Below are 16,212 nucleotides of genomic sequence, written 5' to 3' on the forward strand. Positions count from 1 at the left end.
TCACACATGTGCTAGAAGTTACTGTAATTCAACTTATTGCTAAATGCTTTCAAAGTCTGTGGTTGGCTTTTAATATATATATGTATATATGTGTACACGCTCACACATATATATACACACAGACATATACATGTTTGGAAAAGATGTGCTATGAATTCAACCAAGGAAAAAAAAAGAACTTAAAAAGCAATGTGATCTTTCTGATTTTTCTGTACTGTTTGAGATAGTCAAATCTGACTCAGAGCAAAGGGCAGTCACTGAAGGCACAAGTTTGTGTCTCTGGCCAGTCCTTTTCCTACTGGGTACCAGACTTTTTGGAGAGGCAAGTGGATTCTTGAGCATTCAAGCCCGTGGCGGTATCAGCAGGCTGGCACACGGTGCATCTCTGCTGCCTTCTGCAAGCAGTAAGCTACGCTCCGCACTGAGATACCTCACCTGCCTGCATGGAAGTACTATGGAAATCTCCCAGGAGGGGATGAGGGAGAAGAGAGGACCATCACCTTCAATGCATCAAGCTGGGAGCAACCCAGCAGCAGACGCAACCCGTATGTTGTGTTTTGGTAGTGGCCTCAGCGAGGTTGTTGCTGTACACAGCAATGCAACAGCACAACATTACGCTAAAGCACTAGCAGAATTTTCCATTTCTTCTAAAAGTTAATTTTGGTGGGATAAACACTGGAAGCTTAGAGTACAAGCAGTTCATGTTAGTAAAATGCCATTTATCCATGCCTAGTGTAAGCTTTTCTGTTCTGATGATTTTCGTAGCCAGAGGCTGTCAGTGATACTAAATGCATCCAAGTTAGATGGTCACTGCAGCATTTGTATATTAGTTAATGAAGATGTAAAAACCTTATGGGTGATATCAGGCATTAGACAATACTCTACACAAGGAAAATTGCATGAGAGGCATCACCCCAGAGGCACAGTGCCAGAAAGACACAATGCCTTGGAGGGTTTGTCTACACAGGAACACAGAGGAAAATTAATTCAAATTATACATGGTGTGAATTAAAAGCAGATTACTTAAAAACTGCATTAAATCCCAATGTGGATGCTTTCATTAAGATGTAAGTGGCATTAATATGATATACTATAATTTACTTTGGGAGTGAAATGGAATAAATCAAATTTAAAAGTTAATCCAGATTAATCTTCCATGTAGACTAGCTCCAGGTCTGCTTTCTTCCTGTCCCTAGTCATCATTTGCTTTTGAACCACGTCACCAGCAAATGATTGCAGTCACATACTCTGTCCAGTTCTGCCCACCCCCTCCTGAGACAGGAGAAATGAGCAGGGACCCTTGTTTATGCCCCTCTCCTGAGCATCCCCCAGGGCGGCGTATCCTGCACCTCACAGCCTGACCCTGACCAGCACCACAAGCACAGCAACTTCTACTCTACACCCAAAGCAGCGTTTTATCACCAGCACTGCAAGTCCAAGGATGTTGAAAATTAAAAGCAAATGCTAAACAAGCTAAGGAATAGATAGATGTGAGGACTGAGAAGACAAGAGCTCTTACAAAGCCAGAGCGCTCTTCTCCAGGTCAACCAAAGACCCTGATCATCCAAGCAATCTGTGAAGGCAGTGCCATCCACGCTGAGCACAGCTTGCTCCATCCCAGAGCTGATGATTATCTGTAAGACCAAAGGAGGGCTTTTTATAAATCTGAGGCACTCCATTTATAAAATGGTTGAAGCAGATAACTAGGGTTCACTCTGTTTCTCATGCTGCTTCTCCAAGTGTGCAAGTGATCCCAGCCAGGATCCCAAAACCACACCAGAACTGCATTCCCCACGTTCCTTAGGGGAGCTGGAGCCTCCTGGGGAATGGAAAGAAAACAGCAGAATTGGAGAGGGAGTCAAAATTTAACAGAGGTCCCTTGAAGTGCAACATTGCCCGGTATGGCAGCAAGCCACTACCCATAACAGGACATGTCTGGCCAGGTGCCTGCACAGCCGCTACGCTTTCCTGATGTCTCTCTGCCAGGTTTCTGTACAGTCTACACGGCACAAATAGGGGTGAGGATTTAAAGTATATATTTACTGTCAACTTGAAAAAGAAAGTTATACTGACCAAGTCTAATAGCATGTATTTGATATATAACTATTAACGTGCCATTCTGGACTCCAGCAAATGCCACCTGAGATAAATATTCAGCATTTTTGCTCATGCACTGGAAGAAGAATTCAAACATTTTGTCCATGACATATGCAAAGTAGCTAATAGTTCCGATCTAGTATTAACAGTAAATATAGAACCTTAAACTTCACTGCAGTATATTAATATATATGATTTTAAGTACTGGACTGGAAAGACAACTCTTTTTTTTTTTCTTTAAAAAAAAAAAGCTTTGTTCAGAATGCAATATTTACATTGTCCTTTGACCAACACTTACATTTTTACACAATATATTTTGGCTACAGACACACCGTAGCAAAAGGCTGTGTGAGCCACTTTTACACACAGCTCACTCTTTCGCTTACAACATTACAGCTGTTTATGGAGAGCTCTGAAGTCCCTGGTTGCATTTCGAGGCCCTCCTCAACTTCATCTAGTTCCATGCTATTGAGTTCATTGCCATTTCGATAACTAGTTAAAGTCAGATCTTTCCCATATAAAGCTGTTGAAGCAACATTCAGACACTGATTCTGCCGCAGCGCTGATTTTTTACTGGTCTTGTATTGGCAACGGATGTAATTGGAAAAAGCCCTGCGGTACGTTTTGTTGAAGAGTGTGTATACAAGGGGATTAATCCCAGAGCAAACATACCCCACCCACACAAACACATCAAGGAGTTCACTCAAGAGGTCTTTATCGCAGGCTTCCTTGCAAAGGACAGACATGACATTAGTGATGAAAAATGGGCACCACATGATGAGGAACAAAAAGAATACGATGCCCAGGACCTTGGAGGCTCTTCGCTCATTGTTGATGGACTGCATAGTTCCTTTCCGAAAAAGCACTGCCTCCTTATTTACAGGAGAGTTCAAGTGAGATGCCCCCTCATGATTGTGAAGCATTGAAATGTTCTCTGTGTTGTTTTCCTTCTTGAGGCAGTTTACGCTGCTCCTCCTCTGCTTGGGCACCTCTCCACACATGAACACTGTTGCCTGTCTCTGCAGCACCTGGACAGTCAGGCAATACGTGATCACCATGATGATGAGAGGGATGAAGAACGCCATGAAGGATCCAATGAGGACGAAATTCTCATCATTGAGGACACAGGTCCCATTTATGAACACCCTGGAGTCATCCTGCAAACCAATGACTGGAATGGGCATAGATATCCCTAGAAGAACGAGACCAAAAAAGAGACGGTTACTTGGATGGACGGGGCTCCAAAGAGGCAGCAGAGATGATGCAGGCCCTGCATGCATTCAGCTACCTAAAGCTGTTCAAAAGAGAAGTTACTACTCCCAGACGGAAGGGAAAATCTCGTGTAACAACACTCCTGGGAGCGCAGCTCCAGGGCACGAACACCCTCTGCTGGGACCGGCTGCAGCTTTGCTGTGCTCCACAGCTGACACAGTGAATGCAGTGTAACTCCTTTATCAAGTTCTTTTTCTAGCATTAATTGCAATTTGCGGGTGTAGGAAAGGCAGTCATTATCCTGCTCTTTTCCAGCTGGCCGCTCCATGCCTGCCAGTTTGGGGGATTTTGAAATCACTGACATAGGGTAGATGATAGTAAAAAACTTTAAAGAGGAAAATTATCAAAATGCAAAAGAATTACAGCTACAAAGATTTAGAAGCAAGTTTCTTAAAGACATTAAAATAATCCTGATTGATAGAAAAATGGCCACTTTTGCCATGGCATCATGGACACATGGAAAAGCTCCTAGCTTTCTGGGTCCTTATCGATTATCTTGGTGCAAGCAGACAGTGGTCTCTGCAAGCTCTGCCTGCCCAGGCATTTCATCCACAAGCAGTGTGAAATTGAGAAGTACCACAGAGACAGTCTTGCTTGAATTCTTAGAGGATGCAATTACATAGTCAAATGAAAAGGCCGTGGCGCACATCTGCCCAATTCCTATCCCTCTATCTTGAATATAGGGCTAAAATCTGCAACAACAGACAACGTGAGAATAGAAAAGGTATAACTAAAACGGTGATCAGATTGACATGACGGTCTGAAATCAGAACCCCAGCTACAAACCCTCTGGCTGAAAGGAAGGAAACTTTAAATGATTCAATTATAATAATAACTAGAGCACAGCTTCCAGCTCCTCCTAAGCACTAAGCAGACTAATAAGCCTCGGGAATCACTGCACTCGCCAAGGCAGTTTCTCTTGTATCCTGGTGGCACAGCACTTTTTACAGACGTGGACTTAATAGCAGACAAGTGAGATTAAGAACATTTTGGATCCCTTTTCCTCTTCAGCATCACCCAGCACAGCTTGTTTGTCCAGGATTTCAGGACATCAGGCCTTTCTGAAGCAGAAGCAGGAGTCCTGCATGGAGGGTCTCTGCAGACAGCTACATGTCCGTGCCGTTTGGCACATGGCCTGAGCAGACAGCATGTCAAGCCTGGAGCACAACCGTCCAGGACTGCGCATAGTAGCCCGCACCCACAGCTAGCTGCTGGCTTGTCCCTTGCAGAGTGAAGGAATGAAAGAATGAAAGCATTCTGAATAACTCTAATTCAGATGCATTGACTTAATGTCCTCCAACACTGTTTTCCTCTAAGGAATATATATCTGTATACCTGCTCTATTCTACCTTGTGAAAGTCATCAGCAATTTACTGTGGGGACAGAAAGAAGAGGGAATATAGGACTCATGACGGAGTACTGGATCTCACTCTAATATGTTACATGCTTACTGAGATCCAAACATTGTCCCTTGATCTGTGGAGCTCAGTCCCACACCAGGACTGACCCAAAACCTTCCAAAGAAATCTGTCTAGACACAGCTGAAAACAACAAAAGCAACAACATATTTTGGAATACCACAACCTATGTGTACGTGAGAACATGGAAAAGACAAGGTGGGCCAGATCTAGTTAGACCATCCTGTGTTCATCTAGCCCTGTCTCTTGTCTTTGGCAAGTACCAGAAGTTTAGAGCCATGGTACAAAATGGGGCAGCTGTCAGCATTATAGCTTAGAAAATTCCACAGCAAGAAGTTGCATCCACACCTCATTTTTAAAATAACCTTTGAGAGACCTATCTTCTGTGATTTCTTGATCTCATTTTCAACTCCACAATAGTCAGCGGCATTCAGTTCCACAACCTACCTGTTTGTCATGTGAACAAAGTATTTCTTGCTCATTTTAAATTGGTTGCCTGATAATTTCCTTTGACTCCCCTCAGTTCCTCTACTGTGAGAAACAGTGAATAATCACTCTTTGGTCACCTTTTCCACCTTCTCAGTGATTTTATAAACCTTTATCATCCCTACTGTCTGATACCTCTTTTGGAACTAGAGAATGCTATTTACTCTCTCCTCATGCCAAACTCATTTTATGCTTTGATTATCTTTCTCCATTTCTTTTCAAATTCCTCTCTGTCCTTTTAAAGAAAGGAAAAAAACTGCACATCCCAGCAGTTAGAGACCAGCAGAATGTCTTTTGTTCTCCCCTTCCTACCCTCTAGCCGCCTGGCTGTCCGTGAGCAGACATGTCTGTGGGGCTGGCCATGCCCTTCCTTAGCTCCTTCACCCGAGAAATAATGTATGCTGAGGTCACTGTTGTGTTTGGATTGCTTTTTTTGGATTGCGGTGAACAGCACAGGTCCTAGAACTAATCCTGTGGGACTCTGAATTTCTGAACAGAAACAGTAACATGCTAAAGAGTTTGACCAGGGCATTCTTCCCATTCCAGCTAAGGAATTAGCTGGATTTCTCCAGGATTCTGGAGAATACAGCTGCAATTTGTCATTACCATAAAATTACCATTTGCCAGTAATCTAGTGAAGGAATTTCTTCTGAAAAGTAATGATTATAAATGCCTTCTGTGATTATAGCATGTGTTTTCTTAGCCCAGGATTCAGTCTTCTTTCCCTCTATGTGCTAATGTTTATCAGCGTACACTTGGCAAGGCAGTTGCCTCCTTTCTGATATGTTAACCCCTGTTACCTTGCCTGTGCCAAATCCCTGTGACTGCAATAACCTTCATCCCATCAAGCCATTGACTCTGTATTGTTAAAGACGTCTTTCTAATGCCTTGGCTCCATCAAACCGCAGACATTCGGGAAGTGGTGGGAGGTGGACAGAGCAGACTTTACACAAAGAAGAAATCTGAATTAGATCAATGGCATTACACTGGGATTATATTTGCATGGATAATTTTATGCTTTAGAGCCCTCTATAACACATACCCTTTGAAATAAAACTCCAAAATGAATAAAGGTTCATTCACGAAATAGCCATCATTGAATTTAGTGTTATTGCTTTAGCCAAGGGAAATGAGATGAGGTTTCAGGATAACTTCATGGTCACAGACATAAAGTACATTTGGGAAGAATAACCTAGTTCTGGGATATGATGAATATACAAATCAAGAGCACTGACGGCAGCCTAAAACTGCATGAGCATGAGATTCCTCAGCACTGATGAGAGGGAATGAGGAGGTAACTGCTGTAAAGGAAAAGTGTCCCTCACCTCTCTCATAACAAAGTGAGATTTCAAACTGAGAAAACACAGAAGAGAGAGAGCACCAGGTCTTTGTTTGGTCTTTCCTCCAATCCAGGAAAATCCCAAATAGCAGTAGGAAGAAAGATGCCCTCAGAGGAGCTGCCAACAGACATTCATTCAGCTGCCAGCTAGCCTACAGCACTGCTGAATGGGCAGCATTACCCTCATCTCAAATGCTTTCTTCCACCTCACACTTCTCCTTTGTAACTCATTCTTTAATATGAGATTTATCACTGATCCACCCCAAAATCCAGCCTTAAAGGGAACTAAGTCTGTTACACAACTTGGGCAACAGGACTAACTCTACACCACCCCAGTAGTGAGAAGTGAAGCGTGGAAGGTCTCAGACACCCTGGAGGGGCTGCCTTCATGGGGGATTACTGCAAAATTGCTACTGCCACAATCCCAAATGCACAAATACCTGCTTGCAGACACAGCTCACACCCTGGCCCTGATTTCAATAGGGTTACCCTGATCAGTATGTGCTGTGCTTACCACTAAGCATTCCCATGGCACCTGAACACGGGTAAACATGAATGCTTGTCTTACTTGAGTTCAGCTGTTTAAACAAGCATGGAGAAAGCATTTGACTCCACTTGGCTCAAGCAACCCACAGTACTAACACTGCGGTTGTAACTGTTCATAATTTAAGAACTAAGGTCAGTTGGTCAGAGAGAGCCAAACTCACTACACCAGCGTAAGGATAGTGAGTGCCAAATTGGGCAAGAGGCTCTGAAGCCTACTGCTGTCCAGCCTTACTGCTGTTCAGCTTTCCAAGCCCCAGTGCAGAGCGTTTTATGAGCTTTTGCCTTGCGCCCGAGCTGACACGCTCTTCATCAAAAAACATCAGGCTAATTTAGTGATCTGAGGTCACCAGCCTCGGAGGCATTTTCCAGTTGTGTCAAATAACCCTTTCTAACTCAGGTGTCAGCAAATTCCCAAAGAGAGGGGGCATTGTTCCAAAACTTGCAAGGTAAAAGCTTTGTGAGCTTATTGCATATCACACTTTGCTCTTCAGAGCAAACCTGGTCCTCTTGCTTGATGTCTGAGCAGTGCCTAGGGCAACTGGTTTTGCCCCAGTAAGAAGAGACAACCAGCTACCACCAGCCAGCAAGCCATGAACCAGGTCCCTGCTAGACTCAACACCGGGAGCTCTGTGCACCCTTCTGCCAGGCAGCAGCTTGAGCAGGATATCCCTTTTCACCACAGCAGTTCAAAAAGGAAAAGATGAATGTGATTTTTTTCTCTTCTGCCCTCCTTTAGCCTCTGTCTGGTAGAGCAGTGGGAAGCAAGACGGAGAGAGATCCTCCGGATTACAAATCCAATTACAGTTGTTGTCCTAACTGCTTCTTGTCAGCTTTAAATATGTTCTTAAGCCAGCAGAATGGTTCACCAAACGGGGCTGAGATGATGCTGTGGACACAGAGTAACAGATGCTCTTCACAGATTCTCAATTAATAAAACAAAACCCAAATGACTACAAATATGGCTTTGTAAAACATTTACTAGCTGGCTCCAGAGAAAAAGCCAGCTAAGAAGTCCAAACTGACATTCACAGAACTTAGACTTAAATGAAAAACAATAATGTTTTTGTGTTTAATGTCTTGTTTACTTCTGTGAAAGCCCACGAGACTGATAGAGATTACTGGAAAGATGGAGTCTTTGATGGTTATTTCCACTAAGAAAGGAAGCAATTTCCATTGTTTCGCACAACATTCTTATACAAGAAGATATTTCATTTCCTCCAGGGACAAGAACCTCACTAAAGAAAACAAAGGCCTGCGTATGGGTTTACTCTGTCTTTCCATGTGTTGGATTCTCAGGGCTGAACACAAGAGGGGTCACATTTTGCTGCAGGTACATGGGCTTGGGAATGCCAGGGACCACCTCTCCTGGTGTCAGCACTGGATTCAAAGTCTGCTGTGGTCCGTGGCAAGGGCGCTGCTGATGCAGGTGGGCTTTGGACCTCACTACCATCCTCCTGGCATTTACACACAATTTAAAAAAAAAAAAAAGCAGAGAGAAAGAGCCATGTGCCAAACAAGCCTATGGCTGCCACAAAAGCAGTCTGTGCTGCAAAACTAAGAATGCTGCTGTCCATGCTAAACACTGCGTGTTTAAATCCATATCTTTAACCTCATATTTATTATTATACAAAATAAATGCAGGTTACAACTTTAAGAGATTCACCTGAATGTTAGCAGCTGCTGTAACTACGCATTAGCATTGAAGTCTGTTAGAGGAAGTAGGAACTGACTCCCCTAACCCTCTCAGAAAAGGGAAAACTAAACCAAATTTGTTTGGTTTCTTAACAGAAGTGTCTCGCAAAATGCCTGCACATTTCTCTAATAATAACTAACAGACAGCGAGAAGTAAAGCCCAACAGATAGTAGCCTCCTGGCTTGCATTGTGAAAGAAAAGGCACCGGTTTCAGGAAGCAAAGCTCTTCAGGGGCAACCTGAAGAATGTGGGCTTTTGAAGTGTTCAAAACCACGAAAATTCCATGTATTCCCCATATGTCAGCAGACTAATTGCAGTGCATTTCATGTGCTAATACAGCAACAATGCACCTCCAGGGCTGGATTAGGTCTAGTTTTATCTAACTGTTCTAATAAAACAACAGTGGCAACCTTGTATTGGTTTAAAGTCAAAGATTAAAGGGGGCTGAACTTTGAAGGATCTCCCTGCCCGCAATGAGCACAACTGCAAACAGAGGAATGTAATTACTGACTGTGCCTGAACAAGCTGCTGATCTTTACTCAAACCTTGCAAGAGCACTAAACAACCCGAGCCTAGATGGAAAACCAGCGAATGCCAGTAAAAGACAGAAGAAATAAATTATTTTCCCACCTGCCTTTCTATTTTGCTAAATTACTTCTCTTGGTTTGCTCAGCCATGTGTTTCCAATGGTGCATTTGAACAAAGGGGGATGGGGCTTCTGCTTCTGCTCACAGCATACCTGCTACCAGGGCTGGGCTTCCCCACAAAATCAAACAGTGATGCCTGAACTGATGCTCAGCAGCAGTAACCTCAAACAGGAGACACTGACATCTCCCTTGCCCCTGGGAACAGATGTGGTGGGATGGTCAATCCATCTCCTGTGCAAAACACTTCCCAGACTATCACCATCTGCTGCTGTTCCAGGCAAAACATTTCACTGATGTCTGATGACAAAATCAAACCAATCCAGGCACCCATGCCTGAAATCCCAAGGTAGTTCCCTTGCTACAAACTCAGCTTGTCATCAACTGCTATGATCTTCCTCACCTTGATAACTCTTGCTGATGTACTAGGGAGATTAATGCCACTCTTGGGAATCATGGTACAAACACTCAGGCAAAATCATATCTTTAGAGAAAATAACCTTGTAGTCAATTCAAACGAATGGGAAACAGAGGCAGACAAAAGCCTTAGTGTCATGCTCTAGGCCATAAAGCAAGGGTTTCTGTCTCACCCGCAACCAGAAGATAGGCCTGAAAAAGTTTTATGAGCACAAACCTGCTCTACTGCTCCACCAGAAGCGAGTTGTAGCCTGGCTTGCAATGCCAATGCCACCTCTGCGCTCACTTGAGGCTAACAAAAACTGCAGCACCTCTGCCTACAGAAATCATCAACTACAACCCTCATGCTCATGAGGGAAGAATTTCAGTCAAACATACACTGTCGGACATTTAATGTCAAACATAAAAAAGGCAAAAACACATTAATACAATTTTCTTCCAAATCTGGAGAGAAACTAATTCTATGCTCTCTTAGGTTTTACTAACATGCAACCATTTTTCTCAGCAATAGTATTACCGTCCTACCAAAGCAGTGCTCGTAGTCAGGAACCTGTACACTTTTCCAGGAGGTGAAGGGTGCCTGTCTAACCTTTGCTTTGCCAGCGACAGTCATCTTAACACTGCTTCCTTGTCTCCAAGTGATGAGCCACAAACAGAACCAGCCTGCTTGGTAGGAAAGGTTTGAGCAAAATCCTGGTAACACGTTTTAACCTTCCATTTGTTGTCTGCTCCATTAGCAGTGTTTTTGCCATTTTTGTCCATGAAACGTGTCCAAAGGTTTGTTTGCTGACCAGGGCCTGAAGCCTGCAAAGAAATTCAAGGGTGTGTGCTCCTGTCCCAAAGCACAGTCTCTCAGGAGCAACTACTGCCCAGCATGGACCAGAGGGTGCTCAGGAGCAAGCATGCCTTATCAGCAAGCGTGTCATGGGAGCAAACATATGCCTTGCTGAGAAAGTCACTGATGCCAGAGACACACCTATGGGCAGAAATGCAAACCAAAACCCTAAACATGCTCTAGACCCATGACCCGAGGGAGGCTATGTGAGTTACTCCAGTCCCCCTCTACCTCCATGCACAACCTGCTCTTAGCCTGTAAGAAGACTACAATTCCTTTTAATATCAGTGGTGCCGTTCCAAGCACGTTCCTCACACTGAGTATCATTTCCTACTGGGATTATCCCCAGCGAGATAGGGGAAGGCTTAACTGATATCTGGAGGCTCTTTAAGGACATAATTAGGGCAGCTTGCATGGATGGGGCTGCTCAGCCTGTGTGAGAGAGGAACACTCAGGGCAGAAGCAAAAAGCTGTTAGACATAAGATCACTTAATCTGAGATGAGCATTTACTGATCCTTGCAGCACACCTCTTTCATACTTCTATAGACAGATCGCCTCAATAAAACAATGAAGTAGTATGAAAGTTAAATGGGGATGTAAAATTCCTTTTTAAAGTTGAGTGGTTTATTATATATACAAACCCCAGATATCTATATCAAAATTATAATATCATTAGTGAGTCAGAGAGAGAATGAAAAGAAAAAAGTCCAATTTTAACACAACACGTATCATGGTATTACCACAATTCAACAGCGCATTTCCTTTTTTTATTACTTATTCTGTTTTCAAAAAAAATAAACAAAAAGACATGTGGGGTCTGCTTATGGCACTGATACAAAGAGCAGAATTTAAAGGATGACCTTATCACAGTCACTTATCAAGTAAACTGAATTTACACTGTTACTAAGGATGTAAAACTGTGAGCTGGGAAATTGGTAGCATGTGTAATTTTGGCTCTTTCTAGTAAATGACCAAACCTTGAACTTTCTGGGAAGCAGAGGAAAACCCATTTTGTGCTAGCAGGCACACAGCTGAGCCACGAGGAGCTTCAGAATTAAAATGTTTTACTTATTTTCATATCAGAAGCAATGTGCGTGCACCCTTCCACATCACTGAAGTTCTTTCATTCACATTTCCAAGGTGATATTTCTTTTATATTAGTATTACCCAGTTAACACTTTCTCCTGTATTATACGGTGTGCATTTAGAGTCTGACTAGCTTCTCATCACTCCTGCTGAGAGCTGCATGGGGATATCCTCTCTTGGCCAGGGTGGCCCAAAACCACCTTCCTCAGAGCAGGATACAGGGAGTCAGGTGAGATGGTTAAGTCCACATGTTACTAGTGAAAACCTTTGCACTTGCAACTATGCAAAGTCTGAAGTCTTGAAGCAACATCAAGATTCTGCCAGCAAGCTCAGGTCTATAACTTATTTTCATTTTCAATTGTGTGGATATTTCTGTTCCCTACATTTCTATTTCCAGCCTCAGCACAATGCTATATATCACAAAACTCATTTTCACAAGCCCAGCACTTCACAGCACCCACTTTTTCTCTAACTGAACACAAAAAGTCTTGCTCAGGTTACATTTGCTAAAACACGGGACAACTGGCTGGGATGTACTTTAATCTGGAACAAAGAGGGCTTTGGAAAAGACCCATTCATAAAGCAATTGTCAACAGACAGGAGGACTCTGTTATGTTCCCCTGCTTAAAAACCTAATCATAGGTTTAGGCTTGTGCAACCTGCCAAATCCATGGCTCAATGAGCAAAGAACCTCTATTATATATTTTGCTGTCAGCATTAACATTTCAGGAAAATGGAATGCAAAAGCTACTAAATTAAGATAAATTACATGCTTTTTACTTCCTATTTTAAATTCTGATTCAGGAACTGAATTCAGGATTCTTTACATGGGATGCATTTAAAAGTTTCTTCAGTCCAACTGAAGCAGGACTTAGGAAACGCAAACTGACCAGCCTGCACTTAAGTGCTGCTTTGAATTTGATACTTAATCACATACAGAAGTGCACGAATTCTTTTGTGATACTTAATACTGAAGGGAGGGTGAATTTATTTAACCTATTCCACCCTCTTGAAAATTGTATGGGATTTCATAAGGCCTTTCCAAGTGATGAGTGGGTAAGAGCCGGAAGACAGCAACGATACACTTTGGTTCTTCATTCCATGTTCGGTTTATCCCCGTGTCTGTCACATTTCTAAATTCATTTATGAAGTAAAAATAGTTATGCTAAAATAAGCTAGATACATACCAAGAATACTTTTCTTTCTCCATTTAATGCAACCCTCTGGAGAAAGCCCAAGTAAATGGGTAAGCCCTATCGCATGCACTGGGGAGGGTGGAAATCCAACAGCAATTCAGTGCCCTGAACAGACTCTCTGGGGAGTATCATTCTGCCTGTATCTTCAAAAAAAGGGATGCAAGCAAAGACTCCCCTGGGCCAGCTGTATCTGCATCAAAGAGAACAAACAAAACATAAACCAAGCCCAGACATGCTGTACACCCTCTCAGCTATGATCCCAGCACAGGAGGGGACGCAGGTACAGCTGTAACACATCTCCCTCCCCAGCCTGGGGAGGGAAGCGCTGCCCGAGGCAGTCCCCCAAAGCGTTGTGCACTGCAGACGTCCCGCTGAGCGACAGCTCACAGCTTCTTCCTAAAGACTTTTGGATGCTGAGGAATAAATGCAGCCTTACTGAGGGCTGATGAGCCATGTGCCTGCAAAAGAAATGTGCCATTCTGTCTCCCTTCCAAGCTATTTCTTTTAGTGTTCCTTATTTCACATCTTATTATAAACGCAGACATTCTATAAATGCATAACCCGAGAAAGTTGGGAAGGGGTGAAGTGTTTGCACTCTACAGCAGAACAAAGTCACCTTGCCTATCCTGGCTCAGGTACTTTTGCCCTTGGGGGACAGTAGAGCCCATAATGTTCCTATTTTCCATCATCCTGAGCCCATTCCCCACCCAGTAACTCCAGGAAGAGGTAGGTCTATGGCTGTCTTGACATCTGTTTGGTCAGGCCCCAGATTTGCTTACTAGTCTGCTGACTCAGTGAACCATGCATGAAGTACTGCTTGCCTTACTTTATTCCTTGGACCCATGGTCCAAACCACGACTTAGCCCTCAAGGTTCTTGTGCAGGCAGTCACCTTCAGCACTAGCCAATTCTAAGGATATATCTGCAACATGTAAGGCAGCACAGGGAAAAATCTGCAAGTTAGCTCCAGAAATGGAAGCAGAACAGTCGTATTGCCCAGGTTTTGCAATGTGTTGCTCAATGCTGCTGACAGATTTATACGGCTCTGCTGGGGGGGTATACTGGCTGCTCCCTCTGCGTTACAGTGCAGCACAGGGCACAGATTCTGCGCCAGCTCTGAACTGCCTGTGCAAATCCAGCCCAAGCATCCTGTGCGTGAAGTTGTTCGCACGTGACTGCTTACGCACTGAATTCAGCAGCTTTCTTTCCTATGCCAAACAGGCAGCATGGAGACTTTAAAATAATTATTAAAAAAAAAAATATTAAATGAATTGATTAAACCCAATCCAGTTTCACTGTGGACTGTATTACCTAGAAGAACCGTAGCAGGCCTGTGGCACATGAAAATTTGTTTCTAACAGATATGCTTGCTATATTCATGAAGAGAGAAGGTATATTTCCCCTATTTTTTTGCTTTTTTCCACAGCCTTTTTCCATGGCAATCTTCTTCAAAAGTGGCTCCTGCAGCACCCAGAGATCCAGTATCATATTCCACTTCTAAAGCAGGCAAAACCCAAGAGAAATTCAAGCACCTGAAACATGCTTTTCCTTGCAGTACAGCACTGACAGTGACAACCGCTTTATAAAAGAAAAGTTAAATGTTAAATCTTTGTAAGACTGTATTTTATTCAAGCAAAAAAGGCAATACAGCAGAGGGAAGTGGTCATACAATTCTTCTGACGCTGCCCCAAATGTCTCCTTTATAAAGCACATTGAAAGACTTCCCCAAAAAACGTTTTTCTTCACATAATTCCTGATATTACAGAGCCATCTTGCTATCATTTTTCCTTTTCTTCCTTATTTTACTGCTGCTTTATTTATCACTTTTTATCAAAGTGATACAAAAGTGTCTTCTTTTATGTCTGCTCCTCATTTACTATGACTTCAAACTTGCTAGCTCAGTACTAGCAGCAATCCAACTGTGGCAGAGTATAATATAGGCTATAAAGCCTGGGCAAGAGCAGTAAATACCTCACTGTTAGCCTGCCTTCAATTCTGCACTGCTTCACTTAAACTGCTACGAGAATTTGAGCGAGTTTAACTGCAGCAACTGCAGTGTAGACATGTCATTTGTACTGGCTACGTTTTCCTTCCAGAGTCTTTGCTAATGCTATTTTCTGCTTTGTTTACACAGCAGTTTTATAGTACCATTTGTCTGTGTTACCGTCATTATCGGCATATTGATATGTACACAGCAGCAATGCTTCAGCATTGGGAGTGGTGGTGTTCTGAAAAATGACTACTTATTTTGGTCACTGACCAAGCGCAATGAGAGACTTCTATTTCCCAGTAATCATTTATTATATTCAGGCATGCAGGCCAGGTAAATTAATTTGAGTATCCTCTTTAAAATCCTAAATGAAAATTGGAGTAACACTATTATTCATTAAGACACACTTAAGATCGTGAGCCGCATTGCTTACCTATGGATATGGTCCAAACTGCAGCAATTTTCATAATAGCCTTGGTGCGGGAATTGAAGCGGCTGTGCTCAATGGGATTGCGTATTGCTACATACCGATCAAGAGAGATGGCACAGAGATGCATAATAGATGCAGTTGAAAAGAGCACATCTAGGGAAATCCATATAGGGCACAACTGTTTAGGCAAAGGCCAAGCATAATCTGAAACATAGAGAGAAAAGAAATGAAAGGAAAAAAGAAAAGGAAATAATTTGGGAAGCTAGGCCATCATTTCTGAGCAACTGGGATATTTTAACTCTACGATACCGGTAAGGGGCACGTGCACGAGGAGTGGACAAAGAAAATTCTTGCAAGGCCTCTCTCTGGGCAGTCCCTGGCTCCGGACACTCCCTAAACCCATAGCCAGTTCCCACACATCTGTTTTCCATGACCAGTAGCGAAAGGCAAAGGAATATTAATTTGGCAGTGCCTCCAAGTGACCGTTCTAGCTCTGTTCCTCTCTCTTAACCTTTCCCCCACATCTTTACAAAATCGGATTTTACATTCATTTGTAATTGCCTCATCACATTCTTTTCATGGATTGCATAGCGCTACATGGCATTAACTTCACTCAGATCCTTTCTAAAGCTCTCTAGGCATGTACTTCTCAGTTTCTGTCTGCCGAGGAGAAAGGTAGCAGACAGTTTTTCTACACAGTCTAACAACTAGCTAAATGACACTACTTTACCTTAAATATTCTCCCCAGACAGCATGCCTTAAT

General features: G+C 43.0%; 1 protein-coding gene across 3 annotated transcripts in view; it reads right to left on the reverse strand.

Moving 5' to 3' along the window:
• Nucleotides 1-1,542: 1,542 nt before the first annotated feature.
• Nucleotides 1,543-16,212, reverse strand: part of HTR2C (5-hydroxytryptamine receptor 2C) — a 93,977-nt gene continuing 79,307 nt past the window's right edge. For 2 of the 3 annotated variants that reach the window (XM_082323410.1, XM_082323411.1), the window contains 2 exons: nucleotides 15,453-15,653; nucleotides 1,543-3,289 (listed from right to left, as the gene is read on the reverse strand). In XM_082323410.1, coding sequence (XP_082179536.1) covers nucleotides 2,457-3,289; nucleotides 15,453-15,653 — 1,034 coding nt within the window. In that variant the 3' untranslated portion in view covers nucleotides 1,543-2,456. The remainder of the gene's footprint in view (nucleotides 3,290-15,452; nucleotides 15,654-16,212) is intronic. The other variant, XM_082323412.1, reaches the window with a different exon arrangement.

Source organism: Platalea leucorodia (genome assembly GCF_965183815.1).
Source record: "Platalea leucorodia genome assembly, chromosome: 10".
Lineage (NCBI taxonomy): Eukaryota > Metazoa > Chordata > Aves > Pelecaniformes > Threskiornithidae > Platalea > Platalea leucorodia.